The sequence below is a fragment of the Botrytis fragariae genome (genome assembly GCF_013461495.1).
Source record: "Botrytis fragariae strain BVB16 chromosome Unknown tig00000001, whole genome shotgun sequence".
Lineage (NCBI taxonomy): Eukaryota > Fungi > Ascomycota > Leotiomycetes > Helotiales > Sclerotiniaceae > Botrytis > Botrytis fragariae.
The window spans coordinates 2,158,323-2,171,915 of record NW_023500987.1 but is presented as its reverse complement, the minus strand read 5'-3'; the positions used below and the strand labels follow the sequence as shown (position 1 = coordinate 2,171,915).

Sequence of the window (13,593 nt, the reverse complement as noted above, 5' to 3'; positions counted from 1 at the left end):
ATTCATATTTTGATTTCTGTGCTGCAGTGCAATGTCGATTCCTTCCAACCACACAAAACTGGACAATGCAATCCTTCTCCTATGTTCCCAAGACGAGACGTAGGAATTGCGAATTGTAGTGAAAGACTTCGGGATCGACATCATTCCTAGCTGTTACCCTAACAAGCATCGCCATTTGATCTTGCCAATTTCGATCTGATCTGGACATCGCCCTGTCATTCCATCTATCGAACCACCAATGTTTAGAACACTGCCCCACGGCCTTTGCTGAACAAACAAGTTTTGGCCAATGTGTCGGCCAGCCATGTTCAACTTCGTCTACCTTGTCAAAACACATTTGCGCAAACATATATCCGTACCTCCTCATGCCAATTATATCATCATGATGGCAAGCAATAGCCAATTCTTCCAATCCTTCGAACCTCTTGAATTCTCGTAGATTATCAAACACGTGCGGAATTAGGTAGTGCTCGTGTATGAGAATCCTTTTTATCTTCCTACATTCTTCATCCGTGATTTTCCCACCCAGTCGACCAGGGATGCTTCCCATTGATGGCCAGTTGAAGCACAAGAAGTCTTGGTCATAATTGATGCAGGTGTGAGAGAAGATGGGAGATGAGAAAGTCCAATAAGCAAGTGATATTGAACGAGACTCGCTTGAGGTATGAAGTATAGGAGGAGGCTTCCGATCAGAAATGAATCGATTTTCTGATGGGGACCATGATAGCCCAATATATGGCGAGGTGAGTAAGATGGCGTAGTTCCAGATTTGGAGACGAAGTTCAGTGGGTAATTTTGCGAATAACTGGAAGGACGTAGGAAAACCAGTTGAAGATGGTGCTTTATCGGTGCAGCAAGTCATTCCTAAACACATCTTGGTGCCAGGAGATGGGTAAAATATAGGTTCCGCTAAAGTGGTAATGTAGTAGAGATCTCGTGGCTATTAGTGACACTTGTGGCTACTGTCTCTCAATATTTGGCTCGGGGTCAAGGAACGGCAATTGGTAGCATGGAATAGCTAAAGGCAAACAAGTGAAGAAAATCGCATACATTCAAGTAGTAGACGGGATATATATAAATGAACCAAACCTTACAGCTGTTGGCGTTTCGCAATGCGAGGAGGGGCGAGATCCTTGTACATGGCTGTACTGTACTCACAAAGTATACCATAAATACCGCTGGGACCTCTTTACCGATACGAGATGCGGTGATGTGATGTGATGAAGAATCATTTTTGGTAACATTGGATTCCCCCACACCAATCTTGGGTATATTCGTTTCATTCTCGAATCTGGTGGGACAAAAATAGTACCAATGCAAGCATCAGAGTGCCCTGGCAGGTTGGGCATGTCTCCTTGACCCGGAAGAAGCCGGACAACCAATAAATCCAGCAAAATGCTAAAGATGCCAAAAAGTCAAAAGCGCTACAATGTCACGCGTAGGTACTCTTCATAAATTGAAAACAATTCATTTCAACGTGTTGATATTTTCGAAAAGTAAACCTACCGTTGGTAAATTGGCCGATAAGGATGCTTGCTTTTGAAGATATAAAATCAAAATAGCGACAACTTAATTCAATACAGGATTTCTTTTTGGTTTGACGGTGGTACGATTTTGATATTGAAAAGCAACTGAATAAAATTAGGTATCAAATGAACGAATGAAAAGCAAGTACCTCACGTGAATCACCAGTTTGACTGTCTGGTGAACGTCCGCAGGTAGAGAGATGTATACATGTATATGAATTGAGACGATGAATTGAGACGGTGAATTGAGACGTTGAAATACAGTAGATTCATGAATACCCACACCTGGTAGATATCTACCTCAGCTTGAAGAAACATGTGTGATGAGTGAATGAGTGAATGAGTGAAGAGGGAGTGAGGGGTCGGATAAAAACCCCTCCTAATGCCTTAATTATTTTTAAGGCATCACCACACCTGAACCTTCAAAATTATTGGGATTGAGTCACCTCTAACATTTACTATTGTAACAACGAACCTGTAATTCCTCCAAAAATGGCGTCCGATCTACCGTCCGAGATTCTTCAAGCTCTCTCCAAAAATGACAACATCCTTTCCTCGGAAGCATTTCCTTCTCAAAAGTCCACCGACATCAAAGGTGCTTTGGACAGACTTGGCTCAAGGTCTATGATCACATACGAAACAATAGATCGCGAAGAAGTTATACTGGAAGCAGAGGCTGAAGAAATTGCCAACAATGGTAGTCATGAGGCACGAGTTTTTGAGGCTCTACAAAAGGCAATGGATGGACTCACGGTTTCCGAATTAGAAGCTGCTGTGGGAGATAAGAATGTTGTCAAGGTTGGTCAAGGTAAAGCATTCAAGTCGAAATGGATTGCGAAAGGTAAAGATGGAAAACTGGTAGCTTCAGTGAGTTATTTTTCTCCAATTCTCCAGAGTTCGTTCTAAGTTTTGCAGACCGATTCTATCCAGGACACAACTCGAGAACAGCTCCAGACTATCCAAAAGACTCGTGCGCATCCAGATCCAAAAGTTATCACAGAGCTCAAGAAACGTAAGCTGGTAAAGATGCAGAAGGTTACTAGTTATAAGATCTCGAAAGGACCCAAATTCGCCTTGGAAATGGTCAAGGAAGAGACAGATTTGACAGCAGACATGCTTGCATCGTAGGTTTCAGCGACACTTTGAGTTATAAAAAGTACTCACATATTTAGGGGTGCCTGGAAAACCGCCGCTTTCAAACCATATAACTTCAAATCTCTTGGAGCAGACCAAAACTCTGGTGCATTACATCCTCTAAATAAAGTACGACATGAATTCCGCCAAATCTTCTTCGAAATGGGTTTCGAGGAAATGCCTACCAATAACTTCGTCGAAACCGGCTTCTGGAACTTCGACGCTCTCTTTGTCCCACAACAACATCCTGCGAGAGATTTACAAGACACTTTCTATATTTCGGATCCTAAAACTGCAGACAAACCACGTGCAGTGGATGGGGAGGATAAAGCTGACTATGAGGCATTGTGGAAGAATGTACAAGAAGTTCACCAGGAAGGAAAATATGGATCAATCGGTTATAGATATCCTTGGGCTGCGGATGAATCTTTACGACTAGTCCTCAGAACACATACGACTGCGACATCGACAGCAATGCTACACAAATTAGCCCAACAAAAGGGACCCGATGGACGACCACCGCCAGCAAGATACTTCTCCATTGATCGTGTGTTCCGTAATGAGACTGTTGATGCTACCCATCTTGCTGAGTTCCACCAAGTTGAGGGTGTTATTGCAGATTATGGATTGTCCCTGGGAGGTCTTATGGAATTCATGGAGGTCTTCTTCAACAAGATGGGTCTGGAAGATTTGCGTTTCAAGCCAGCTTATAATCCTTACACCGAGCCAAGTATGGAGATTTTCAGTTACCACAAGGGTCTCGGCAAACTGGTTGAAATCGGAAACAGTGGAATGTTCAGGCCAGAAATGTTGGAGGCAATGGGTTTACCAAAAGATATGAAGGTCTTTGGTTGGGGATTAAGTTTGGAGCGTCCAACTATGATTAAATATAAGGTAAGATTTCTCCCACACTCTTGGATCATAAAATCAATCTAATCTGTCTTTTAGGTGAACAATATCAGAGAATTGTTAGGTCACAAGGTTGATTTGAATTTCATCGAGAGAAATCCAGCTGTCAGACTAGACAAGTCATAAGGGATTAGATAGGTCTATAAAAATAAATGGTTGCACAGTTAAAAGACAATTGATACCCATGAATTCCTCTCATCATAAGCACCCTGGAGGGATTCAAGGTATAATGGCTTCGAGTTAATGATCAAAACGAATTGATAATGGGTATCATACTACAATTAAAAATTTCATGATGTAAATTAATGATCGCTAATCATGATCTTCCTCCGTTAAACCTGGACAGCCATCCATTGAATCGTCAGGATATGTGTATTTGCAGAAGAAGCAATAATTGTACTGCGACCTCAAATGTTCAACAATCTTTTGTAGTCTCTCAGCCGGTTCCAGTAGATTGAAAGCATCTAACTCAGGGTCCTCTTCTTCCAAATCCTCCACAAGAGTATGCTGGATCTTGTCCTTTCCGAGTGCTCTCTTGTCATCCTTGTCTTCGTTCGCATCATCGTAGGTTGGTAAACGTGATAAACTTTGCTGGAGATCATATCTCATCCTTCTATCCCTTTCCTTTTCTTCGCGCTTCCGAACTAATCCTCTCCATAAAATGTTGATCTGCTTCAACGGTTTGGTCGATATTTTGCGTTTTAGTTCATCTTTAGTTTCCCCAGATCCCTCGCTCACATTATCAATGGCATTCTCCATTTCTTCTTCCTCTCTTTCCCCGTGCATCCTCTCCGCAACCCTCATCGCTGCGCCTACCATTCCTTCCAATCTCGCATCCTCTCTCTCTTTCCTAACCCTCTCCCTATACTCCCCCTCCTCAGCCTTAACCCTCTTCCCCTCCCGTTCCACCTCCTCCCTAAACTTCCTCTTCTTCTCTTCATCCAACCCAATCCCTCCCTTCCCTTCTTTAATCGTCACTCCCACCGGCTCCAACCTCGCCCCAACATTATCCTTCGCCCCCAGCGCAACTCCCGGCTTAAACCCCATCTTCGCCATCATCTTCAATCCCTTACTCTTCGCATTCTCCGGCGCCTCCAACATCGATTTCGACAACGCGTCTTCCCTCGCAGCATTTTCCTCGGCCGCCATCTCAGCTTTCGACTTCGTGCGCGATCGCGCTTCCGATTCTCGCTGTATGCGCTGTCGTCGTTGGGTATATGTTTCCTTCTCTCGCGGTTTGACAGGCTCGGAAATGATCATGTTCATATAATCATCTTCCTCATCGTCTTCTTCCTCTTCTTGCGCAGCTTCATTTGAAGCTTCTGCGGCTTTTAATTCATCTTCCGTCATGATGGATGAATAAATGTGATTGTTATGTTTCGTAGAAAAACAGCCAATCGAATACACTCTTCAGCTCTCAAAAAAAGTTTTGTTGCACGTCTGTCTGCAGAACCAAATTTGGGGCTTTTGGGAAACTTATAAATTTGATTGCAGATTTAGAAAGAGGGATGTTGCGCGATTATGGAAAAAATTGTCCCGGGGGTTTGGAAGCAATAATTGAGGTGCGACGGTGAGGGGCGTTTGGGGAGATTTTGGGAAAGGCTGTGGTGTTGTCTCGAGGCTACCGATTTTACACACCAAAATTTATGTCACCGCCTTGGGCAAAATCTTGAAATTGGCCAATGAAATGATTGCCGAGGTATAGCTTGAGTGCTGACCCTCAAGGTTCTTTTAAATTCACTACTGATGAGGCTGTCGTGGTTAGTCCAGACGTTGTGACCTTTGTAAATTGCTCCTCTATGACTTTTGTTAGTCTATATCATTCATCCTCCGGAATTCATGGAGGTAGACATTGAAGCAATTCACCCACCAATGATCATCTCCACACGCCTAGTATTTCCATTCACCCAAGGAGATAGTGCAAAGCAGGCAAGTAATTGGCTCTCTACAAATTAAGTCATTGGGTATTTGTATGTTATTCTACATGTATTGGCGAGTGTCTATTCTACTTTACACATCCAACAATTCCTCATCTGCTGTGTTGTACACCATCCAAGGAACGCAATCAGGAACACCCATCATCTTCGCCGCTGTTTGGGATGATTTGACGATATCCATACGTCCTTCTTGACCACCATTCACCTGCAGTGCAACAACACGTAGAAGGTCCGACAATAACGTTAATGCCTCCTCTGATTTTGCTTGCTCTTGCAAGTCATCATAAACGATTCCTAACTCCGCTAAAGCCTCAATTCTTTGCGATTGGAGCATTGCTAGAACTTTCGTGACTTGTCGCACTCTCTCCTTTGTACCCTTATTGATATTGAGACGTCTCAGTGCAGGTCCAGTCGTAGCGCCAATTGCTGTTATTTGTAAAATAATGTTGCGTGCGGTATCATCCGTAGGATATGTTCCAAAATACTTTTGCATGGCACGCAAGGCAACTGCAGTTCCTGGTTGGTCGTCCACTAAACCAAAGTTCAATATGATTGAGTTATAGAGGTCCTTTGGTAAATCATCTTTTCCAAGCTCTGCCTTCAACTCCTGTCGCCATCTCATCATTTCTGCGAACAGTTCTGCGGGGGTAAAAAATGTATGGCGCCTATGTCTTTGCATATTCCGTTGCTTTAAACTGTGCCACAATTGCAAAAAGGTCTCAATATTAGGCTTCACTCCGTCGCTGACGAAGGTATAGTACATCTCTTTGGTGTCCAAAGAGGATTTTGATTCAGCTTTGATTGCTGTGTTCATGAAGTACGTATTTGCTGGAATCTTTGCTTTTCCCAATGTTGTGTAAAGGTCCAAAAGTTGTTCATGTTTCTGCCCTTTCACGTATTGGTCCATAAGAATTGCAAATGTTTCGATTGTTGCAGGAGGGTGGAGGTTGAAGCTGGCAAGCTTGTACTCGCGCTTGTTTGTCCCTTTCACGGCCGTTAAGGGGGGTAGCAATACCTTAACCCCTTGATCTCGAGCCTTAACGAAATCAAGTCTTGCTGCAATCATAGACCAGCCCATTTCCTCGGCCAGTTTTCGGTTCTTTAATTTGCCCGTACGGAACCAGGCACCCATAAGCCCATTTGTGAATTTGGCATCAGGGCAGATCCTGAAATCTCGCATTAAATCAAGTACTCTGCTGGCCTCGTCAAGGTCGCCACTGCCAATCAGCTTCTTCATCCATTTTCCAAAGAAATACTTATTGTTCAGCATGGATGGAAATTCTTCATAATCTCGTGTTGTCAATGAGTCATACTGCAAAGCAGTGGGATCTTTCGAGAGCATCATATCTTTAAAGACTGCTAATGCTTCATGATTTTTACCAGCTCGCATAAAAAGTCCGCTGATTACATCATAATCCTCCATCTCCATACTCGATTTCATGTGTTTCCGAAAGTCAAGGTAAATGTTCCAAGCTTCAAGCGTACGGTTTTTAATCGTTGAGGCCAAGCAGCCTTGTATTGTGTGAATAAGAATACGAGCGCTGAGGGGATTGTTTGATCTTTGTATGACAATCGATGCTGCCTTTCTGGCTTCCTCAATGTTGCCGTTCTCGGCAAACATCCGAGTACCAAGCTCCAAATATTGGTCTAAAAGGCCTTCATCTTTAGAAAAAGTCTGCCAAGCGGATTTCCATAGATCAATTGCGGTCCTTGGATCTCCTTCTACAAAGACAGCTTCGATATATAACAATAATGTAGGCCCTCCGAGGTGTAAACCCGCTTTCTGCATATCTAGCCCCAGTCGTCTCACATGCGCCATGCGGTCCAAATTTGTCGGGTCTGGCAATGAAATATAACCCCAAAGAAGTTTCCACGTTTCTGGAGAAACTTCACCAGGATCTGACAATATAGTTTTTCGGCATAAAATGTACTGCTTCCATAACTTATGCATCAGGTTTTCATTCATTTGAAAATTGCTACGACCGTAACGATGATCAATTTTCTGCAATGTGCTATTCAAAACTTTTAAATGGGGTCGGGCTGAGGGAGGGTATTGCTTCTCTGGAATTAAGATAGAATTTGAGTTAGATCTTGGGTTGGTGATGGAATTTGGCTTTGGTTCTGGGGCGAGAAACTGTTGTGTTGTGGAAGAAGTCGGAGGTGGAGATAGCTCTGTGGAAGTCTCAGCTTCATCTATGACAATTAGCAGGCGCACTACGGGTCAGTACATTGAGACTTGCCTTCCTCGACAGACTTTAAGAAGTAGTTTCGTATCTTTTGCCGGTCCTCTTCTGACATAGGGCCCGGCTTGTTGGTAATGCCTTCTAGTCTATCCACCTCGGCTTGTAGGCGTTCTATCTTTGCATCCATTGCATCTTCCCATTCCTCCATATGAAGGCTTGGTTCTTCATCTTCGTTCACCTCCTCAAGTTCTTCCGCTGAAACTTCCCCAATGTCTTCTTTTATTTCTCGAACTGCCTCTTGAAGACCTTCCAACAATTCCTCTTCTTCAGGATCACCCTGCGCTTCTGTTCGAACGCCATCCGGAGTCTCGTCATAGTATTTGTAAAATGGTTCATCAGTTTGCTCAACTTGTTGCGTTTCCGTCTTCGAGGCAAGCGGTGGCACTTTTCCCCCTCTATCTATCGACCTCAGCGGGGTTTTTTGCGCCGTAAAATGTCTCGAAAGCCATGGTGCTCGCGGGGGGATCTGTAGTTTTATTCGACATGACTTGCATACGAAACCACGAATACTAGAAGTGAAATTGGTGGGTGGCGGCGGCATAAGTATTGATGTTGATGGGTCCAATAAAAAAAGTTGAGGTGCGGGAAACTTTTTTTTGATAAGCTATGATGCGCACTGCGCAGCATGACTTCGCTTCCCATTCGCGACAACAAATCACGACCACGTCAAAATCTCACGCGTACCCCTTTCTTTTTCAATCGATTTATATCAATTAAAAATGTCTATAAACGGGGATACCAATAGTCTTGCTGGGTTTGATGGAACAGAGCATCAGGTAAGTTGGATTCCAAATTCCATTCTGTACAGAACTAAATTTCAATAGGCGGCCTATGTATATACTCCTACTTCTGTACCTTCAGAAGACCTACTCCAGCGACCTAAGAAGCGTAGGAAGGTAGGAAAGGCGACAACAAAAGCCCCTGAGATCAATGACGATGCAGAGCCTTTCAAGCTTTCACCATTATTTAATGAAAAGGAGTCTGATGAACTTTCAAGCCTGCGTTTAAATCTGTTTAATAAGTATTGGCCGGAAACAGAAACAAAAATTCAGGTATGTATCCTAAGCTGTAGGATATCAACATCATAGCTGGCTAATACCATAATAGTCGATCCTGAATGAAGCAAATGAGGGCACTTTGTTAGAGGTCACATCTTTTGTAGAGAATGAAAGGTATGCATAATCTGGCATAATTAGTGAGATGGAGTCTGATAGACATTCAAAGGAGCATAGGCAAAGTCCCAGCAGGGTTCATTGTAACTGGGCCAAATATCGCATCTCAAGGCTTGCTTTTTGAACAACTTTCAACAAGACTTTCAAATGAGTTTAATGGTCCTGTTGTCACCCTTAGATCCGGAGAATCGTCGAACTTGAAGGTACTACTTAAAAAGCTTATTAGAGATGTCACTCATCAAAAGTCAAATGGCGAAGACGAGAATGACAATTTTCTTGAGCAAGATGTAAGTCAAATCTTTCTAAATCTTCACCTGATCTATTCTTGCTAACCCACCAGGGCCGTAAACTTCTGAACTATGATTTGGAAATCGTTCATGGTTATGTCAAAGCCCACGGGTGTGATAAAGTGATCGTGTCATTTCAGGATAGCGAAGCATTTGACTCTGGTCTGCTTGGAGATGCAATATCCTTGTTTAGGTAAGTTAATATGTCTGTTCCTCCTTCTGTCTACTTTTTAATACTTAAGCCCTCAGCTCCTGGCTAGATCGCATCCCATTTCTTCTGTTGTTTGGAATTGCCACATCCGTCGAGTTATTCCAAGAACGACTTTCTCGTGTCGCTGCTCGATCTTTACATGGAGCACAATTCGATGTGGAGCAAACGAGCTCCATCCTTGAAAACATATTTTTAAAAGTTATCGCCGGGTCAGATGCTCCAATACGACTGGGGCCAGGCATTCTATCGAGTCTCATGGAACGTCAAAATGATCATGTTCAGAGTGTACAAGCTTTTGTTGGAGCTTTAAAGGTATTTCTTCTCTTGAGTTTTAGACAAATGTTCACTAACATGGTTAGTATGCGTACATGTGTCATTTCTATGCCAACCCTTTGAGCATATTCCTGGGCCTCACAGACGAACTTGAATTGGGGCCCCTTTTGCAAACAGAGCATTTTGAAGCTATTAGAATGCTTCCATCGTTCCAGAAATATACCGAATGTCTTGTAGATCAAGGCGAATTAGAGCGTGCCATGGGGTTGGTTAACGATGACGAGCTCCTTCTGCAAGAGGTAGAAAGTTCTATCCAAGGCAAAGATCATGCGGTGCAGAAGATTCTCCGAATCATGCATGTTCTAGTTACTTTGGCAGTCGAAGTACCAGAGAAGATCGATCTCTATATTAAAGCATCGACTGGTTCATTAAAGAACTCTGAAATTGTGCGTTCGATTGTGGATTCAATCAAACGCGCTAGTCTCGATGATTTTCTAGGGACCATTACCTCACTCAAAGAAGCCATAGAGGGTGGAAGCACTGAGCTGAATCTTGAATCATGGTCGGATATGGAATCGGAATTCTATTCACAGATTGCGAGTATCGGGGAAGACGCTTCATCACTCGCAGGCTCGGATACAGGAAAGTCTATCCGTAGCAGTTATAACAAAGCACTCCGCACTACAATAATTTCTCAGAAGGTCCAAATTAGCCAGGATAGATCAGTACTCACAAAGCAAGACAAAGAGTTCACAGCGCTTGTTGACCACCTAATTCAAGCCATACAGAAATTCGTAGATGTGGACAAATTACAAGATCAATTCGTTTCTGAGATCTGGCTCTACGATCTCAGATTGCCCTATCTAGATGCCTTTACACCCAAACCCCGGTTTACAATCGAACGAGCCCTCTCCTCACCGCACGACTACCTTTCTTGTTCATGTTGCGATCCCACGAAAGAGGGAGCACTAATGTCTCATCCGCCTACTGCCATTTTATACAAACTGTTCTTAGAAGCAGGAAACTTGATCAATATCTTCGATCTCTGGACTGCTTTTATAGCTAATTTGGGACCGGAATATGACGAGGGCGACGATAGCGAAAGACAAGCTTTGATGTTATTTTATAGAGGACTTGCAGATTTGAAATTGTTGGGTATGATCAAGCAGAGTAGAAAAAAGACGGATCACTTGACGAAATTAGCATGGAAGGGTTTGTAAACTTGGTGTCACTAGGTGGCAGGACATGAGAAATGATAAAGAATGCAGTTGAAATCTAAGGGACATGAGAGTAAAATGTCTTCCAATTCTAGAGCATGAGAGTAACTTGCCGTAAAATGTAATTATATTAATCTTCGAATGCAAATGCTCAACGCATCAAATAAAACATATCTAGTCGTCCATCAGCACCCAAACCTAATACCACTGATTCTTATTCCTAAACATTTCTTCTTCGGCCCTTCTAACCCTCTCCTGTCTAACTCTCCTCTCAATTTCCTCAACACTCTCAACCGGACTTTCACACCCTCTCAACCCAATAAATCTTCCCAGCCTCCTCCTCTTAGTCTCCAAATCCGCATTTACGTCCCAATACACCGGACACGGATAATGCATCGTCCACTGACACGGAGTGCGCTGATGATAAAAATGCGCGAGTTCGTCTAATTCCGCGGATGTGAGAAGCCAGAAATTCAAAAGTTTCTTGGGGAACGAGGGATGGATTTGTCCTGTTGTGAGACGAACGAGGGGTGCGAGGGGAAGGGCCATTTGAGATATTTTGGCAGCGAGCTCGGGATTGGTTTTGCTGAGACGGGTTATGGTTGACATGGTTGAGTTGTGGTGTATCTTGTATGAGGTTTGAGATTTGTGGGGCGATGAGATGAGTTGAGTTGATACGTTTAATATGTTTCGGTTTATTACCGTACAGTGCTAGTTACGACTGATTTGCGTGATGGTTTTGGTGGTGGTAAATAGTATGAAGCTGTGAATGTATATAAAGATGTTTCCGCAATGAATCAGATGGGGGAAGAGTATATAATTCTATGATGACTGTATTCGCAAAGGGATGAAAAAGATTATTCGCAAAGCTGCCAGCAGCGTAAAGATATAAGTCTAGAATGAAAGTCAAAGTATGAAAAAACGAAATATAGGAAATAGTGCGTATACCAGATACCGATAGAGATGAGTTGGAAGATAGGGGAATGGAAGGTTCTTGTAGTTTTTGTCTTATTATGAGACTTTATTGTGTTGGAGAATTTCTTTGTATTGGAGATCAACTTGGGCTTTGTTGGAGGATCATGTCTTTGATGTTGTCATACTCTGAGATCTATTTTTGAGACTTGAGTGAAAGGACTCTTGAGACAACCTTTGTGGAAGGTTCTGACAAGGTGTTTATGATGAATAGTCTCAAAGAATCTCTTATACAAAGGTCGAAAATAGCGACAACTAGAAAGACGCCTAGGTCCAAGTACGAAGGTGTCCACTACAGAGAATGCTCAAATGGTGCAGTGAGAACCACTTCATATAATCATATGATATGAAGAAAACGATAAGACTTGGAAGTAAATGGTACAAAAATCAAAAGGCCCGCTGGCCCTCTGGGGGCTGAATTTTATATTTTGTCTAACCAGTGAGTTGGACTGGTTACTACAAATCTTGATACACCCCTCATAACCTATGCATGCAATATTTTACAGCCGCAAAAACGCCAGACACCAAAAACGCCTCGTGCGGGCAAGATTCATGCCATTGTACAGTGCCCAGCAGCTAATAAAACATGCTTTATTTCTTTCCCTTCTTCTTCCTGTTGGGGCTTCCTTGTTCGCTAGCTGCTGGCCCGCCTCCTTGAACTAGAATGGCATCCTCGTCGCTCATAACACTCTGGGCCTTGGTTGGTGAGGTAAATTTGGATGCCTTGGCTTCTGCTTCTTGATCTAACTCTTTCATAAATTCTGATTGGATTGAGGCTCGACGTTTCTCCCACCACTCCTTCTCAGATTGGGTCCTAGCTTGAATGTCATCGAGGCTCTTTCTGAACTGATTATTCGTGTAAATTTCGTTGGCGGACTGGAAGATTGTCTGTCCCCAATTTGGTGCCAATCCATTTGCCTATTCACGGTTAACTATATTCAACTTCATCAAGCTACTTAATGAATGAAAGCGCCGCCTACCTCCATAACCACATCCCTAAGCTCCTCTTCCATTTCTTTCTCTGCTCTCAAGAATCTTTGCCACAAATCGTCGCCAACACTCCCCCTCTGTAATAAGGTACTGCAGGCTTGCTTTGCTGTTCTAATGTGAATAATTCGGTAAATGTCTTCGACAGCCCTTCTTAACAAAGCCGCTCGAATAAGCTCCGCTGGTACTTTTGGCGTTTTCTCGTCTCCCTCTTCTGGCTCAAGATGAGCTAGAGAAAAGTAAATGTTCCTTTGCAGATGTGGTGGAAACCAAGGCGCAAGAGTCGCAGATTTAACTATGAGTACCTGTTAACTTTGCGCATAATTTAAAAGCCAGACTTTGACTAACCTGCTATGCGCTTTCTATATAATGAAGAAAATGTTACTAGTGATCCGACGAGGACAACGACATATGCGAAAGGAAGTATTAGACCACGGAGAGTGGTTGCGTAATCAAAATCTTTGAACATGGTTGCTGCTGTCACTATGTCGAACACAAAACAACACTCTTCTAGCTCTCCCAGAGATTTGGGAAGATATATCGAATCGAAAAAAGGCCAATGTCTAGGAAGGGTGGTTGAAGTTTTCCGACAAAGACGGTGCGATTGTTGGAGGTATCAAAATAGTAGATATCCTCTTATGTGTTGTGTGTCCTTTATTAATCTTTATTCTATCGCATTCTGCCACTTCAGGACAAATAACCTTAAAGTCACTTTTTTTGACTAA

General features: G+C 43.0%; 7 protein-coding genes across 7 annotated transcripts; 2 read left to right on the top strand and 5 right to left on the bottom strand.

Moving 5' to 3' along the window:
* Positions 1-79: 79 nt before the first annotated feature.
* Positions 80-874, bottom strand: Bfra_000658sa (uncharacterized protein; the record flags this gene model as incomplete). Its single annotated transcript, XM_037331103.1, has 1 exon — positions 80-874. One exon carries the CDS (start codon positions 872-874, stop codon positions 80-82), a length of 795 nt encoding a protein of 264 aa, XP_037197436.1.
* A 1,144-nt stretch (positions 875-2,018) lies between these two features.
* On the top strand, positions 2,019-3,738 carry Bfra_000657 (putative phenylalanyl-trna synthetase alpha chain protein; the record flags this gene model as incomplete). The annotated part of the gene is made up of 4 exons (XM_037331102.1): positions 2,019-2,393; positions 2,442-2,650; positions 2,699-3,554; positions 3,609-3,738. The coding sequence occupies 4 exons, from the start codon at positions 2,019-2,021 to the stop codon at positions 3,693-3,695; spliced, it is 1,527 nt and encodes a 508-aa protein (XP_037197435.1). The 3' UTR covers positions 3,696-3,738.
* A 143-nt stretch (positions 3,739-3,881) lies between these two features.
* Positions 3,882-4,919, bottom strand: Bfra_000656 (putative g-patch domain protein; the record flags this gene model as incomplete). Its single annotated transcript, XM_037331101.1, has 1 exon — positions 3,882-4,919. One exon carries the CDS (start codon positions 4,917-4,919, stop codon positions 3,882-3,884), a length of 1,038 nt encoding a protein of 345 aa, XP_037197434.1.
* Positions 4,920-5,579: 660 nt separating this feature from the next.
* Positions 5,580-8,290, bottom strand: Bfra_000655 (putative pentatricopeptide repeat protein; the record flags this gene model as incomplete). The annotated part of the gene is made up of 2 exons (XM_037331100.1): positions 5,580-7,693; positions 7,735-8,290. 2 exons carry the CDS (start codon positions 8,288-8,290, stop codon positions 5,580-5,582), a joined length of 2,670 nt encoding a protein of 889 aa, XP_037197433.1.
* Positions 8,291-8,468: 178 nt separating this feature from the next.
* On the top strand, positions 8,469-10,912 carry Bfra_000654 (putative origin recognition complex subunit protein; the record flags this gene model as incomplete). The annotated part of the gene is made up of 7 exons (XM_037331099.1): positions 8,469-8,525; positions 8,574-8,801; positions 8,857-8,921; positions 8,974-9,208; positions 9,262-9,401; positions 9,458-9,731; positions 9,779-10,912. 7 exons carry the CDS (start codon positions 8,469-8,471, stop codon positions 10,910-10,912), a joined length of 2,133 nt encoding a protein of 710 aa, XP_037197432.1.
* A 195-nt stretch (positions 10,913-11,107) lies between these two features.
* Positions 11,108-11,518, bottom strand: Bfra_000653 (uncharacterized protein; the record flags this gene model as incomplete). The annotated part of the gene is made up of 1 exon (XM_037331098.1): positions 11,108-11,518. One exon carries the CDS (start codon positions 11,516-11,518, stop codon positions 11,108-11,110), a length of 411 nt encoding a protein of 136 aa, XP_037197431.1.
* A 954-nt stretch (positions 11,519-12,472) lies between these two features.
* Positions 12,473-13,337, bottom strand: Bfra_000652 (putative preprotein translocase subunit sec66 protein; the record flags this gene model as incomplete). The annotated part of the gene is made up of 3 exons (XM_037331097.1): positions 12,473-12,799; positions 12,862-13,163; positions 13,217-13,337. The coding sequence occupies 3 exons, from the start codon at positions 13,335-13,337 to the stop codon at positions 12,473-12,475; spliced, it is 750 nt and encodes a 249-aa protein (XP_037197430.1).
* Between the last annotated feature and the right edge of the window lie 256 nt (positions 13,338-13,593).